General features: G+C 28.8%; 2 protein-coding genes across 2 annotated transcripts; one reads left to right on the top strand and one right to left on the bottom strand.

Annotated features, from left to right (window-relative positions):
- Positions 1 to 5,650: 5,650 nt before the first annotated feature.
- LOC111678418 (EF-hand domain-containing protein D2 homolog) lies at positions 5,651 to 6,300 on the top strand (the record flags this gene model as incomplete). Its single annotated transcript, XM_046948132.1, has 1 exon — positions 5,651 to 6,300. A coding segment is annotated over one exon (423 nt), but the record flags the coding sequence as incomplete, so codon positions are not given.
- A 4,631-nt stretch (positions 6,301 to 10,931) lies between these two features.
- Positions 10,932 to 13,240, bottom strand: LOC111678392. Its single transcript, XM_023439737.2, has 3 exons — positions 13,141 to 13,240; positions 12,892 to 13,002; positions 10,932 to 12,160 (listed from the first exon to the last, which is right to left on the bottom strand). The coding sequence occupies exons 1-3, from the start codon at positions 13,238 to 13,240 to the stop codon at positions 11,304 to 11,306; spliced, it is 1,068 nt and encodes a 355-aa protein (XP_023295505.2). The 3' UTR covers positions 10,932 to 11,303.
- Between the last annotated feature and the right edge of the window lie 3,376 nt (positions 13,241 to 16,616).

The following is a 16,616-nucleotide window of genomic DNA, read 5'->3' as shown; positions in this document are numbered from 1 at the left end:
GTTAGTTAGTTAGTTAGTTAGTTAGTTAGTTAGTTATTTAGTTAGTTAGTTAGTTAGTTAGTTAGTTAGTTAGTTAGTTAGTTAGTTAGTTAGTTAGTTAGTTAGGTAAGTAGGTAGGTAGCTAGTTAGTTAGTTAGTTAGTTAGTTAGTTAGTTAGTTAGTTAGTTAGTTAGTTAGTTAGTTAGTTAGTTAGGTAGCTAGTTAGATAGTTAGTCAGTCGGTTAGTTAGTTGCTCGTCAGAATCGAATCCCAAATTCTGTCTAGAGTTCCCCTTTAAAATCCGGTGTACATAGTATACTACATAGTCAGGTCTAATATACAGTCCGGTATTTATGTTTCGCCCAATGAAATACTCGAATAACTCAAAACTACAACACTATACTCTTTTAGTAATTAGTGCTGTTATCAACATAATAAATTCACTAATGTGTAACAGATCCATTGATAATGTAATTTTTATAATAATGACAACAAAACATACAAATATACATTTAATTAACTACATGTGTAAAAAATGGTTGTCTTCATTATTTCTCTTTCAATCATAATGAAATTGAAAGTTTAACCAGTTTACCGGCTATTGCGCCGGTTTATTGTCTATTAACTTCTAATGATTTTCCATTGAAAAAGAAATTGCAAAAAAATACACTAAAAGCATCTCGTAATAAGGACCATGAAATTTTACTTTTTTACGCAATAAAAGCAACAACATTTTGTCGCGTCATTTTGTTGCATGATCGTTTTAGGTAAAAACACAAGAAAGACGTTTTAGTCAAGAGTCTGGCTAGGTGAGGATAGCGCAATACATATACAATTACACCATTTAGAAATTAAATCCGTAAAAATTTTATTAAAAATTTTGAGAATTACTAAAACAAAGCTTTTAGAAGATTTTTTTAAATAAACTTTAGGGAGATCTTTACAAGAAAAAGTTTTTTTTTATAAGTTAAAAAGATCAAATCAAAACGATTTTCTTAGGAAATGGTGTAAATTAAACTTATTGCATCAAAGTCCACGCAAACTTTGTCTAACTAGTTAGTTAGTACTCTTAGTATGCCACACTACCACAGTGAACACAGCACAATGTGTGTTCACTGACCGTGGCCTTAAATGTCTTGTTTCTTCCTTAAAAACGTTTGTTTATAGACTGCGCAGCTATGGGCAACAAAAAAACACAAAAAACCAAAAACAAGTTTTTCCTGTCACTTGCTCGCTCACACACTCCATGATCGCAGCAGAATGTGTTGGTTTTATTTCTATTTATTGTGAATTGAAGGTGAAGGCGATCTTCAAGAAACTTGTTTCATCCACGCCACTAGCATGTGCAAAACAAAACATTTAGAGTGTGCTGCAACATCCTTGGATTGTAAATGCAAGTGTGCTTTATGTTATGGGCTTAAAATAAGGTTGGTTAAAAAAAACTGTCTTAACAGTATAACCAAAAAAAATGTGTAGTCACTCAAGGAATATTGACTTAATATATAATTTTGTTGTTGCAATTCTTTGTCACACTGTTTGTTTGTGTACAAATTTACCTCATCATGCTAAACTTTGGAAATAAATTGCCAACTTTTTATTTTTGTTTTTCCTTTATATTTTCAAACTAAAAACTTGTTTCTGTTGTCAACTTGCACTTTGGCTCGTGCGATTTGGGAAACATTTTTTGGTTTTGTTATGAAGAATATTTGCGCCGAACCCAAAAATTTTTGCTTTAAAGAAACCTCCAGTTAATAATATTTTGTTATCGAATAAAGTCAAAGGATTAAAGTCTAAGATCATTATAAACGTGACTAAAGACCAAGTGTTTAAAGTCGAATTCTTATCACCAACTTATATCTGGTCTCTATTACTCTCTATTATCTAATCTATAGTCCTGACTGTAGTCCATGGTCTAGTCTATAATCTAGTATAGTCCAGGGTATAGTCCTGTTTATGTTCTAGTCTAGCCTATAGTCTATTCTATAGTCTAGTCTAGTCTATAGTTTATAGTTTAGTCCTATTTATGTTCTAGTCTAGTCTATAGTCTAGTCTATAGTATAGTCTATAGTCTAGTCTATAGTCTAGTCTATAGTTTAGTTTATAGTTTAGTCTTTAGTCTAGTCTATAGTCTAGTCTATAGTCTAGCCTATAGTCTAGTCTATAGTCTAGTCTATAGTCTAGCCTATAGTCTAGTCTATAGTCTAGCCTATAGTCTAGTCTATAGTCTAGCCTATAGTCTAGTCTATAGTCTAGCCTATAGTCTAGTCTATAGTCTAGCCTATAGTCTAGTCTATAGTCTAGCCTATAGTCTAGTCTATAGTCTAGCCTATAGTCTAGTCTATAGTCTAGCCTATAGTCTAGCCTATAGTCTAGTCTATAGTCTAGCCTATAGTCTAGCCTATAGTCTAGCCTATAGTCTAGTCTATAGTCTAGCCTATAGTCTAGCCTATAGTCTAGCCTATAGTCTAGCCTATAGTCTAGTCTATAGTCTCGCCTATAGTCTAGTCTATAGTCTAGTCTATAGTCTAGTCTATAGTCTAGTCTATAGTCTAGTCTATAGTCTAGTCTATAGTCTAGTCTATAGTCTAGTCTATAGTCTAGTCTATAGTCTAGTCTATAGTCTAGTCTATAGTCTAGTCTATAGTCTAGTCTATAGTCTAGTCTATAGTCTAGTCTATAGTCTAGTCTATAGTCTAGTCTATAGTCTAATCTATAGTCTAGTCTAGTCTATAGTCTAGTCTATAGTCTAGTCTAGTCTATAGTCTAGTCTATAGTCTAGTCTATAGTCTAGTCTATAGTCTAGTCTATAGTCTAGTCTATAGTCTAGTCTATAGTCTAGTCTATAGTCTAGTCTATAGTCTAGTCTATAGTCTAGTCTATAGTCTAGTCTATAGTCTAGTCTATAGTCTAGTCTATAGTCTAGTCTATAGTCTAGTCTATAGTCTAGTCTATAGTCTAGTCTATAGTCTAGTCTATAGTCTAGTCTATAGTCTAGTCTGTAGTTTAGTCTATTGTCTATAGTGAAGTATATCGTCTAGTCCAGTTTACAGTCCAGTCTATATTCTAGTTTATCCGTAGCACTTAACAATATGCTATTTGGTAAGAGTTAGTTAACTAAGGTTTAATTTATGTTTAATTAAAACTTATATTACAAATTCTATATTTTTACTCTTGTACAATAGTTTTATTTAATTATTAAACTCATCCATTATTTATTATAGTTTTGTTTTTTTAATTACTAAAACACGCAATTTGTTTGCAGATTGTCTGTTTACATTTGAAATCTTTAATTATGCACTTTTCCAAACCATTGAGCATTTGGTTTTTCTGCGAAAACTTGAAACATTATTGCAATTTTTTTACTCATCTTCATTTTGCAATTGTTGTTTGCTTTTTGTTGTACATCTGTTGGCGGAAGTTAAACATTTTCATTTTTTTTTCAATCTCCCTACCTCCCGATTTTACATAATTGTTGTTTAATATGTTATTTTTGATAAAAAAAAACATAAACATTGATGATGACTATCATCATTACACATTGTTGCTCAGGTGGTGAAAAACTGGAAAATTTTTTTGTTTTTATTGTAGTTAATTTGAAACTATGCAGCCGCATTTAGAGAAGGAAATGTTGGTTTTTGAGGTTTTGACATTTCCACTGATCTTTGTGTATTTTTTTTTTCATTTTAAAAGAAATTATTGTTCAAATGTATGTTTTCTCTTAAGTTCGAGGTTAGGTTTGGTGAAAAGGTTTCAATTTCAAAACTAAGACCAGAAGTTTAAAGTAATGTTTACATGATTTATTGCTTTATGGATATTTCGATATTAGATATTACGGGAATTTACAGGATATAAGATAGTATAGTCTGTCCTTTATTCAAGTCAATGGTCTACTCTATAGTCTAGTCTATAGTCTAGTCTATAGTCTAGTCTATAGTCTAGTCTATAGTCTAGTCTATAGTCTAGTCTATAGTCTAGTCTATAGTCTAGTCTATAGTCTAGTCTATAGTCTAGTCTATAGTCTAGTCTATAGTCTAGTCTATAGTCTAGTCTATAGTCTAGTCTATAGTCTAGTCTATAGTCTAGTCTATAGTCTAGTCTATAGTCTAGTCTATAGTCTAGTCTATAGTCTAGTCTATAGTCTAGTCTATAGTCTAGTCTATAGTCTAGTCTATAGTCTAGTCTATAGTCTAGTCTATAGTCTAGTCTATAGTCTAGTCTATAGTCTAGTCTATAGTCTAGTCTATAGTCTAGTCTATAGTCTAGTCTATAGTCTAGTCTATAGTCTAGTCTATAGTCTAGTCTATAGTCTAGTCTATAGTCTAGTCTATAGTCTAGTCTATAGTCTAGTCTATAGTCTAGTCTATAGTCTAGTCTATAGTCTAGTCTATAGTCTAGTCTATAGTCTAGTCTATAGTCTAGTCTATAGTCTAGTCTATAGTCTAGTCTATAGTCTAGTCTATAGTCTAGTCTATTGTCTAGTCTATATTCTAGTCTATAGACTAGTCTATAGTCTAGTCTATAGTCTAGTCTATAGTCTAGTCTATAGTCTAGTCTATAGTCTAGTCTATAGTCTAGTCTATAGTCTAGTCTATAGTCTAGTCTATAGTCTAGTCTATAGTCTAGTCTATAGTCTAGTCTATAGTCTAGTCTATAGTCTAGTCTATAGTCTAGTCTATAGTCTAGTCTATAGTCTAGTCTATAGTCTAGTCTATAGTCTAGTCTATAGTCTAGTCTATAGTCTAGTCTATAGTCTAGTCTATAGTCTAGTCTATAGTCTAGTCTATAGTCTAGTCTATAGTCTAGTCTATAGTCTAGTCTATAGTCTAGTCTATAGTCTAGTTTATAGTCTAGTCTATAGTCTAGTCTATAGTCTAGTCTATAGTCTAGTCTATAGTCTAGTCTATAGTCTAGTCTATAGTCTAGTCTATAGTCTAGTCTATAGTCTAGTCTATAGTCTAGTCTATAGTCTAGTCTATAGTCTAGTCTATAGTGTAGTCTATAGTCTAGTCTATAGTCTAGTCTATAGTCTAGTCTATAGTCTAGTCTATAGTCTAGTCTATAGTCTAGTCTATAGTCTAGTCTATATTCTAGTCTATAGTCTAGTCTATAGTCTAGTCTATAGTCTAGTTTATAGTCTAGTTTATAGTCTAGTTTATAGTCTAGTCTATAGTCTAGTCTATAGTATAGTCTATAGTATAGTCTATAGTATAGTCTATATTATAGTCTATAGTATAGTCTATAGTATAGTCTATAGTATAGTCTATAGTCTAGTCTATAGTCTAGTCTGTAGTTTAGTCTAGTCTATAGTCTATAGTCTAGTCTATAGTCTAGTCTATAGTCTAGTCTATAGTCTTGTGCTATAGTCTTGTCTATACTCTTGTCTGTAGTCTTGTCTGTAGTCTAGTCTATAGTCTAGTCTATAGTCTAGTCTATAGTCTAGTCTAGTCTATAGTCAAATCTATAGTCTAGTCTATATTCTAGTCTACAATTTAGTCTATAGTCTAGTTATAAGTCTAATAGTCTATTATATATTCAAACATATAGTCCTAACTACAGTTTAATCTATTATTATAACTGTAGCCCTAGCTATAGTTCTTACCTGTAAATTAATACGAAATTTTAAAGAAAAATATTTCAGTGATCACTTTTTAATAATACCATTTTTTCTCTTTTCTGCAGCTACGATATTGGTCATGATGGTTATTTAGATTTGACCGAATTAAAATATATGATGGAAAAATTGGGCGCACCTCAAACCCATTTGGGTCTTAAGGACATGATCAAAGAAGTCGATGAGGATAATGATGGTAAAATCTCTTTCAGAGAATTTTTATTAATCTATCGCAAAGCACAAGCCGGTGAATTAGACTCTGACTCTGGCCTTAACGCCTTGGCCCGCCTAACCGAAATCAGTGTAGAAGAAGTGGGCGTAAGTGGTGCCAAAAGTTTCTTCGAAGCGAAAATCGAACAACAATTAAGAACTAATAAATTTCATGATGAAATTCGACAAGAACAAGAGGAAAGGCGTCGCCAGGATGAGGAAAAAGCAAATCGGCGTTTATTGTTTCAACAGAGAGCTGCCATTTTTCAATAAATTTCCTTATTTAAACTGGGGTCTTCCTTTAATAGACAAACAAATTTTTTTTGCTTAAAGAAATATGACCCAAAAACATATTAAGCTTTAAAGTCGACATAACTATTTTAATATTTAGTTTATTGTATTTTTTTATTAATTAATAATATTATAATTTTATGTTTTAAACTATTAAGTAAGAAATCTTAAAAAAGTGGTATTTAAAAGAAAATAGTTTAAAAACTAAGTTTAAGACTAAAAGAAAATTTTTAAGTTTGATACTGGAAAAATTTTTCTTTTTTTGTTCAATTCTTTATAATTTTCTTGTTAATTTTTTTAAAATTTAATGTAAAAGAAATGAAAACATTTAGGGATTTCATAATAAAACCACACAAACACATCACATTTTATTGATTTGATTAATATAAAATGATTAACATACATATATACATCACAATTTTACTATACTACTATATACATACATATTAATTATCATCATAATCATCTATTTAACGTTTAAATTTTATACATATATACATACAAAAAAAAAATATAATTAAATCTTATAAAACATAATCAAAAAAATTTAACAAACATACATGAATCTTAGAAAATAATAAAAATTTATATTATTAAACATTTTATAACTGAAAAACTCCAAAAAAAAGAACTTATTAAGGGATTAATTCTTGTCCTTTTTAAATTCTCGAATTCCTTCATCGTTTCTCTCTGAATTGAAGTTCAAATTTATAATTGAAATTAGTTTTTCTCATGTTATTATTTGCTGCACTTGAAATCAAATGAAAACTATCTAAAGTCCTACAATTTCAGTTATCCAAGGTCTATATTAAGGCAAAAGATTAAAGTTAAATTGAAACTATATAAACGCGAAAGATTTAACATGAGTTTTGATCTGACAAAAGTTTAATTCAAGTTTAAGTAACTCTGTAAATCAAGTAAACTTATGAGCTCGTGAAGGTCTTTTTTCAACAGCTTTTATATATATATTTGTCATCACTAAAGTCATTTTATTTTATTCAAATTGATAAATACGCATTAAATAAAGAATATAAAATGTCAAAATCAGCTGACATGTTCGTGCGCCGCTTGTGACGCTTATAAAAGTTGAAAGTAGATCTACTTTAAGCATTCTACGCGTCAAAGCATTCAGCATACAAATACATTGATTTTACTTCTTTGACAGACGCATAGAATGCGAGAAAACGTAGAACGCGAGGTGTAGACCTACAGCTGAAAGGTCTGTTATTTAAGTTAAATATGGTTTACATAGAGACCTTGTTTGGATCACATAAGGTTCTATAATTAAAGTCCCATTAAGTCAACATAAGACCTTAATATGATACCAATCTGGACTATGTAAAGACAGTTCAATTTGATCCATATAAAGACGATAGAATGAAGTAAAAATTAGACCAAATTTGAAGTGAAAACTTCTTCAACATAAAGACCATGATAAAATTTAAAATCGGACCGAATTTCAATCACAAAATATTAAAGATCAAAGTTAAATATGGTTTACAAAGAGATCTTTTTTCTATCACATAAGGTCCTAAAAAATTAAGTCAACATAAAGACCTAAATATGATACCAATCTGGACTATGTAAAGACATAACAAAAAAGTGAAATTTGATCCATATAAAGACTATAGAATGAAATAAAAATTAGACCAAATTTGAAGTGAGAACTTTTTCCACATAAGAACCTTGATAGAATTTAAAATCGAACCGAATGTAAAGCACATATAGATCAAATTTCGATCAGATAAACATTTATGTTAAATTTGATTCACCTATTATTAAATTTAAACTGCAAAAAGTTCTACAATTAAAGTTTTACTTGAATCACATAGAGATCTCAAATTAATGTTAAAGTTTTTTCACATAAAGATCGAAATTTGGATCATATAAAGATCTGCAATTGTGGTTAAATCTCCTTCAAATATAGAATAAACATTTGCTTAAAATTTGGACCACAAAAGAATCAATTGACTTCAATTTTGAAATCCCGTAAAGAATTATGATTTACTGATACACTTTTACGAGTTTAATGTTAAATTTATATTGCATTTAGATCTACGATTAAAGTTGCATATGGTCCACATAAAGATTAAAGTTGCATATGGTCCACATAAAGAGACCAAAATTAAATTTAAAATTTTGCTTTAAAAAAACCAAAGATTACAGTAAAGTTTGGACTACGAAAATGTGTTATTTTATTCCATATAAAGACCAAAGTTTAAATGGAAAATTGCGATCACATAAAAAGAAATTGACAGCAAATTTTGGGCCCGTTAAGATCTGCTTTTGAAGAAATATTTGGGTTTATTAAGTATCAAGATTTACTGATACATTATTATCACATATTAGTCAATGTTTAATGATAAATTTAAACTGCCGACAGCTCTATGATTAAAGTTATGTTTGGTGCACACAAAGACCACAAATTATAGTTAAAATTTTTCCACATAAAGATCGTATAAAGTAATAGCAGATCTTCGTTTAAATAAAGAGAAATTGACATTGAATTCAGACGCCTTAAAGAACTGCAATTGTAGTGGATTTGATCCATTATACTGTTACATTTTTATGACTTATTGGTGAAGGTTAATGTTAAATGTATACTGCCGACAATTCTACGATTAAAGTTATATTTGGTCCACACAAAGACCACAATTTATAAAGTTTTTGCACATAAAGATCGTATAAAGTAATATCAGATCTTCGTTGAAATAAGGAGAAATTGACGTCGAATTCGGAAGCCGTAAAGAACTACAATTGAAGTTGAAAATGGTTTAAATAAATGTCAAGGTTTTATCACTGATTTGATTCACATAAAGTTCTACGATCAAAGTTATATATTGTTCAATTAAAAAGTAATTATTAAAGATAAAATGTTTTCACATAAATAACGAAGATTCAATTGAAGGTATAAACAGAGCCATGTCTGCATACTTCTGAACAAATTAGGGAACTTTTCAGATATCATTCGAACAAGAAACGATATATTCAAGAGAAAATATCAGATACATTCATATGAGTAAGAATATGGCAAGATCCATTGATCCATTTTGTATTTGATTCTTTTATCGCCAACACACTTCTAGGCCTAGTTCCACAGTCACTTTTCTGTGGGGTATCTACAGAACTATAGACTTCATCACAAACTTTCAATTGAAATATTCTCAAGTTTGATTTTAAACTTGCGCCCCGATATTTTGTTACTTTTTTTCTAAGCAATTAATTTCTTTATAAGTTCTTTTATTAAAAAACCACTATACTTATGCTTTTATATTGTTATTGAAAAAAACGCATAATTTTTTTAAAAACATAAATAATACAAATTTTTGCAATATTTTACAAAAACAGAAATATTTAAAGTTATTTATTTTTTTAAATAAATTGTTTTTTTTTTGTTTAATTTTAAAAATTTTTCTCCTCTAAATAGTTCTTTTTAATTAATGTTTTAAATGTTTTTTTTAATTAACTTTGTATTTAATAGTTAGTTTAATTGTGTATGTTTATTGTTTTAGTTATAAATAAATATATATATTTTTTTAAATTTTTACTTTTATTTAAAATTTCAAAACCATTTTTTTCTAAACATTTTATTTTAATTTTTCCATTTTTTTTATTTTAGTGCCATTTAAGTTTTTTCTTTTAATTTTTAATTATTATTTTGCAAAAATTTAACAAAACTTTTAAACTTTTTTTTTCAAAATCATAACCTTAAAAGATCTTTAGCAAATTTCATTATATCCAGTACAAAATCCCCGCCTAATTAGTGGAATAATGCTGCAAGTAAATATGATTTGAAATAAATTTTGATTTTTTGTTTTTATTAATAATTTTTATTATTGTATATATGATTTTAACAATTTATTTAGTTTCTTTTTATTTTAAATTTTATTTAATTACTTATTCTGCTTACATACAGTATTTGTAATTATTTGAAACAAATATTATATACATACATATATATAAATTACAATTTATCATTAATAAACAATTTATAAACAATTATTTTCGTGTAAGTGTAAATAATTTAAACTTTAACTAAATATAAACAAAAAATATTAATAAAATTAAAAATGAAAGAGTGTTATTTTAATTGTATTAAGAACCGATCCTGATAAAATTCGGTATAGAGGTTTTGACATAAGTCATCTAGCTAATTCCATTCGGACCCAATAGTACTTTTAACAGATAGATAGAATTAAATAAAAACCCAGAATATTTATGTATACTTTTGTGGGTCTCTGACCGATATTTCGATGTGTTACAAACGGAAAGACAAAATCAATTATTAAAGTTTTGGATGTTGAATATATATGGGGTCTACAGAAACACAGACGGACATAGCTTAATCGGCTAGTTAGTAAGTTATTAGTTTAGTTAGTTAGTTAGGTAGATAGATAGATAGATAGATAGATAGATAGATAGATAGATAGATAGATAGATAGATAGATAGATAGATAGATAGATAGATAGATAGATAGATAGATAGATAGATAGATAGATAGATAGATAGATAGATAGATAGATAGATAGATAGATAGATAGATAGATAGATAGATAGATAGATAGATAGATAGATAGATAGATAGATAGATAGATAGATAGATAGATAGATAGATAGATTAGATTAGACCCATCATCTCTACCCGATTAGAACACTACCCTCTAACCTACCTGAGGCCAATACTTACGACATAGATTATGATGGCATATACTATGGTCCAGATTACACATTTTATTATGGTTAAAAAAAATAGACCACACTATATACTATAGTCTACAATATAAACTCAAACTTACTGCAGACTATAGACAAGACTATAGAATAGGATTTAAACTTAAATATAGATCAAACTTTAAATAAGGCTTTAGTCCAGAATTTCGATTACACTATAAAACAAACTAAAAACAAGACGATAGACTAGTTTATAGTCCATTCTGTAGACCACATTATTATTGAGACTATAGTCAAGAATATAGACTAGAATATCGTTCACATTGTATATTAGTCTATAGAACACACTTCAGATTAAGGCTATACACTAGATAATGGCAAAGTCATGACGGTATCTTATAGTACAGATTTTAAAGTGCTCTATAGACCAGACGATAACCTATGCTATATCGGAAATATATATAGAATAGAAAAGTAATAAAACAAATTTTTATTTAAAATAATATTTTGTGTAACAGAAGAGATTTTTTTCGATTGTCTTTAGGGATATTTCTCGTTACTATTGCAACCATTTGCATGATTGCACTTATAGCAGATGTAATTTTCATCATCATGGCAATTGTCAACTGTTAGCAGCGGTCGATCATGAAGACAACCACGTTCAATTTTTAAGACATTCATATGGAGATAACAGTATTCGGATTGATTGTAAAAAAGTTCATTTTTACAATCCTCAAATACCTGACTAGTTTGTGTTTTGAAACATTCGTTTTCCTGATCATCACTGCTGCACTGATGACACATGAGTACTTGTTTATATTTATACTTTAAATGATTGCAATTATCGGTGGAACAATAGGCACAACCCTCAGCAGCATCAGAGCATGGATTAGCCGTTCTATCGGACTTGCAACCACGTATCATGTCGGTCTCACTCTTGGCTATGGTATAGCATTGATCGTCCTCTTCGTAATTAGCACAGGCTTTGGAAACTATATTATTAACATTAACATCTAGGCAACTGCTACCAGTGCATTGATAGCAAATTATACGTTTTTTTGGAAATATGCCAGAATTGCAATTGATACGGCCACATATTTCACAGACATTTGCATTGGTACACTTGATGATATCAGTCTCAGTGGCACAACCTCTAACGACAAGTTTTTCATCGACTTTCTTTATACATTTCTTCATACCCTCTTCACAGATTTGATAGTATTTCAGATCGTTAATATTCATATCGGTTTGTGAGCACTCTTTATCGGTTGCATAACATTTTTTGCAAATAAATTGATGGTTTTTTCCCTCATCAGTGATAATGCAATTGTTTTCTTCCTTACATGTTTTGGCTTCATCATCAGTTTTACATCCTCTTTCAATGTTGCCAGTGGTATCTGGGAAAAATAAATTAATAATATGGTGTTTGTTAACTGTCAAATTAACCCTCGATTTCAGCTTTTAAAAAGGAAATTTATTTTGAAATTAAACTAGTCTAGACTATAGTTTAAGCTACTTACTGAAGATCAGACTAAATACTAGACTATAGAGTTCTATAGTTGAAACGAAAAGTCGAATTTTCGACTTTTTTCATTTAGTTAAAAGTCGACTTTTCGACCTTTTTTTTCATAAAAGTCGACTTTTAGACTATAGGTATTTTATAAATAGTCGACTTTTCGACTATGCGACTTTTTTCGACTTTTTGACTATTTTCGGGGTTTTCCGACTATTTTTGACTTGTTTCTACAATTTTCGATTTTTCGTCTTTTTCCGTCTTTTTCCGACTTTTACCAACTTTTCGACTTTTTTCGACTTTTTTCGACTTTTTTCGACTTTTTCCGACTTTTTCGACTTTCAGACTTTTCGGTTTTTTTTCGACTTTTATTAACAAAATCGACTTTTCGACTTTTTTCACAAACAATAGTCGAGTTATCGACTTTTTTGGAACAAAATAGTCGACTTCGACTTTTCGACTTTTTTCGACAAAAGTCGATTGTTCGATTATTCAAAAGTCGATTTATAGAACCCTACTAGACTATAGTCCAGAGAAAGGACTAGTATAGTCCAGACTATTGATTAGAATTTAGTCCAATCTCTAAACTAGAAGAGTGTGGATTTGGAAACTTACCAATTTGAGTAAAGCATTTTGTCTGATGGTTATCAGGACAATCTTTAGGTTCTTCTTTAAGGTCTGTACTGCAAATTTCTTCCTTGCCACCACATTGTATGCATTTAATATCTTAAAATATATGAGATCAATTATATAAATATATGTATATAATTTATTCGCCAATATATATAGATTTGTATGTATTTTAAAACTTATAATTTATTTAAGAACTTTAAAAATATAACGTTTTTAAATAAAACAACATACTAGCAACAGTTAATAGTGTTAACTGCATTAAAACGATTAATATTAAATAAATATATTTAGTAAATTTTGCACTTGAAAACGCCGCTGTTTTTCCTCTCATTTTTTTAATAAAGAATATTATTTCAACGTTAAAAAACGTTATGTTGTTAACACTTTCAGTTTTAGTAGTTGATTGCTTTAATCACAACGTCCTTATTCTGGGTCCACCTAAAAACTAAATCATTCATTCGTATGAGAAGGGAATGATTTCTCCCTCTATTTACTAATAATTAACATATGTTTTGCGAAGTTTGTTAGGTAATTAGCTTAATGGAATTTTACTAGATGCAACTGTTTTTATACCTTGTATATTAGGGTGGACCAAGATTCACTTTTTATCTCAGAATACCTTAGAAACGGTGAGAATTAGTACACTAGAAACAAGGAAAAATAGTTAGCTTTACTTTAACTAACTAACTAAGTAACTAGTTTACTTTAAGTAACTAACTAAGTAACTAGTTAGTTAGTAGTAACTAACTAACTAGGCCTCTATCGAACCCACCACCTCCGGACTACCAGACTAGAACACTAACCACTAACCTACCGGATGCCACACTAATTAACTAACTTAATTAACTTAACTAACTTAACTAACTTAAGTAACTTAACTAACTTAACTAACTTAACTAACTTAACTAACTTAACTAACTTAACTAACTTAACTAACTTAACTAACTTAACTAACTTAACTAACTTAACTAACTTAACTTACTTAACTAACTTAACTAACTTAACTAACTTAACTAACTTAACTAACTTAACTAACTTAACTAACTTAACTAACTTAACTAACTTACTAACTAACTAACTAACTAACCAACTAACTAAATAACTAAATAACTGACTAACTAACTAACTAACTGACTGACTGACTTACTAACTAACTAACTAACTAACTAACTAACTAACTAACTAACTAGCTAACTAACTAACTACCTAACTAACTAAGTAAATAACTAACTGACTGACTGACTGACTTACTAACTATCTAACTAACTAACACACTAACTAACTAACTAACTAACTAACTAACTAACTTACTAACTTACTAACTAAGTAAATAACTAACAGACTGACTTACTAACTATCTAACTAACTAACAAACTAACTAACTAACTAACTAACTAACTAACTAACTAAATAAATAAATAACTAAGAAACTAATCAACTAACTAACTAACTAAGTAATTAATTGTCAAGACAATAGTCTAATCTATAGACTGGACTATACCCGAGTTTATAATCTGGACTTTAGTTTGGTCTGATCTATAATCTGGACTAAAGCCTTTTTTGTAGTCTTGACTATAACCGAGGCCAAAAGTTTGGACTATAGCCTAGTTTAAACTATGGAATAGTCAAGACAATAGTCTAGTCTATAGATTGGACTACAACCGAATTTATAATCTGGACTTTAGTTTGGTCTGGACTGTAATCTGGTCTACAATCTGGACTTAAATTAAAGTTTGTAGTCTTGATTATACAATTGTTTAGTTTATAGTCCAAACTATAGCTTTCCTATAGTTTGTAATACGTTATCAGTCTGTCCTGATATCAGACAAAATAACATAGAACAATTACTATGAAAGAGGTAAAACGAAGTTTTGAAGTGCCTATAGCTTTGAATTATAAGAGAAAAAGAAGCACATACAAGACTTGGGAGCTCGTAAAAGCAGTAATTAACAATGTTTAGTTTTAACTAACTAACTAACTAACTAACTAACTAACTAACTAACTAATTAACTAACTTACTTACCTACTAACTAACTAATAGTCAATATAATAGTCTAGTCTATAAACTGGACTACACCCCAGTTTATAATCTAGACTTTAGTTTGGTCTGGGCTATAATCTGGTCTATAATCTGGATTTAAGCTAAAGTTTGTAGTCTTGATTATAACCGAGACCAAAGTCTAATCCAAAGTGTAGAATATAGTCATGTTTATGGTCTTGACTATGTTCTTCTCTAGTTTATACATAGACTCGACTAAACTACTGTATAGGCTATAGTCTAGACAATTGTTTAGTCCATAGTATTGACTATATTTTTTTCCATAGTCTGGACTACGTTATAAGCTTGTCCTGACTATTAGACAATATTACTTAGAACAATTACTGTGAGGGATCTATAGCGAAGTTTTGAAGCGCCTTTAGTTTTGTTAATTGCACAATTATATAAATAATATATCCAAAAATTATATAAGTAAATATATTTTCAATTAAAAATTCCCTTGAATAAGAATGCCTTAGCTTTTACAATCTGGCAGCATTATATTAAAGGTGAATAAGATTAAATTGAAAAAAGTGGCATACTTTAGGGCGGTAACATTTTAAATACTTGTATAAATTTCGAAATGCAGAATATTAAAGTTGCTAAACAGAGAAAATTTCGATTCAAATTGAAATGCAAAATAGGAGCCATTTTCTCAAACTGGTGTTATCAAACTGTTACCTTTTACCAACAAAAATATATAATAAAAACACTTTTCAACATTCTTTCAATTATATCTTTTTAATCAATTTTATTTAAAAAAGACTTGACACTTTTCAATGAAAACTAAGTAAAATTAAAAAAAAAAAAAAATTACATATATTTATAAAAATTTAACATAAACTAAGTAGAGAGATAGTTAAGATGATGATGATGTTGTTTGTAATCAACTTAAATTGTTTTATTTGAAAATAAATTGGAATATATTAGAGCTTTTATTGGTTTGCTTCGAAAGCACAACTTATTTAGAAAACAAAATGCTTTTATATCAATGATATTTAGAATGTTTAAGTTATCGTATTAAAATGTTTTGTAATTTAAACTAATTATGAAATTAATTAGATTTGCATAACACATTTTTGCAAAGGGAATTTGTTTGGGGAAATCTTTAATAAAAGAAAGGCCAGCAAGTAATTAAAAACAAGTTGTGTATTATAAATTATATTGCTAAATGGCCACAAAACTTAAATATTTTTTTGTAAAGCTTTCTTTCTGCTACTCTTTTGCTGTTATTAGTTATTAATATCAATTTTGTTTTATTAATTTCATTCAAAAAGCTTTTTGTTTCTTTTTGTTTTCTCAGGGATGAAGGGGAGAAGGTGAGGCTAGTTTAGATGGTGTTGGTTGGTCTTTTAAATTAACATCAATATAGTTTGAAATTACATATTTAAATGTTACAGTAGTAATGCTTTGTTTTTTTATGTTTATCTTTGTTTCAGTACTCTGTTTTGACTTTATTCGCTTAAATAAGTTTTAAAATATATAAATGTTTATGCTGTTTGCCCAAAGAAAAATAATTATTAACAAATCTAAATATACAATTAAAATTCATTAACACATTTTTCTGCACTAAACTCTGCTTTTTATACTAAACCAAATATTACAATTTTTTTAAATAAATTTTTTTTTATAAAATATTTTTTTTCGCTAAATTGCAGCCTTTTTTTTT

This window comes from Lucilia cuprina, chromosome 2 (genome assembly GCF_022045245.1).
Source record: "Lucilia cuprina isolate Lc7/37 chromosome 2, ASM2204524v1, whole genome shotgun sequence".
Classification (NCBI taxonomy): Eukaryota; Metazoa; Arthropoda; class Insecta; order Diptera; family Calliphoridae; genus Lucilia; species Lucilia cuprina.
This window is presented reverse-complemented; position numbering and strand designations above follow the sequence as displayed.

Bases quoted from the DNA above. Each gene is read 5' to 3' on its own strand.
- LOC111678392 (XM_023439737.2), bottom strand. From the start codon at position 13,240: ATGAGAGGAAAAACAGCGGCGTTTTCAAGTGCAAAATTTACTAAATAT. The intron at 13,003-13,140 runs GTATGTTGTTTT...ATATATTTTAAG, and splicing joins AACACTATTAACTGTTGCTA to ATATTAAATGCATACAATGT. The intron at 12,161-12,891 runs GTAAGTTTCCAA...TATTTTTCCCAG, and splicing joins AAAATGCTTTACTCAAATTG to ATACCACTGGCAACATTGAA.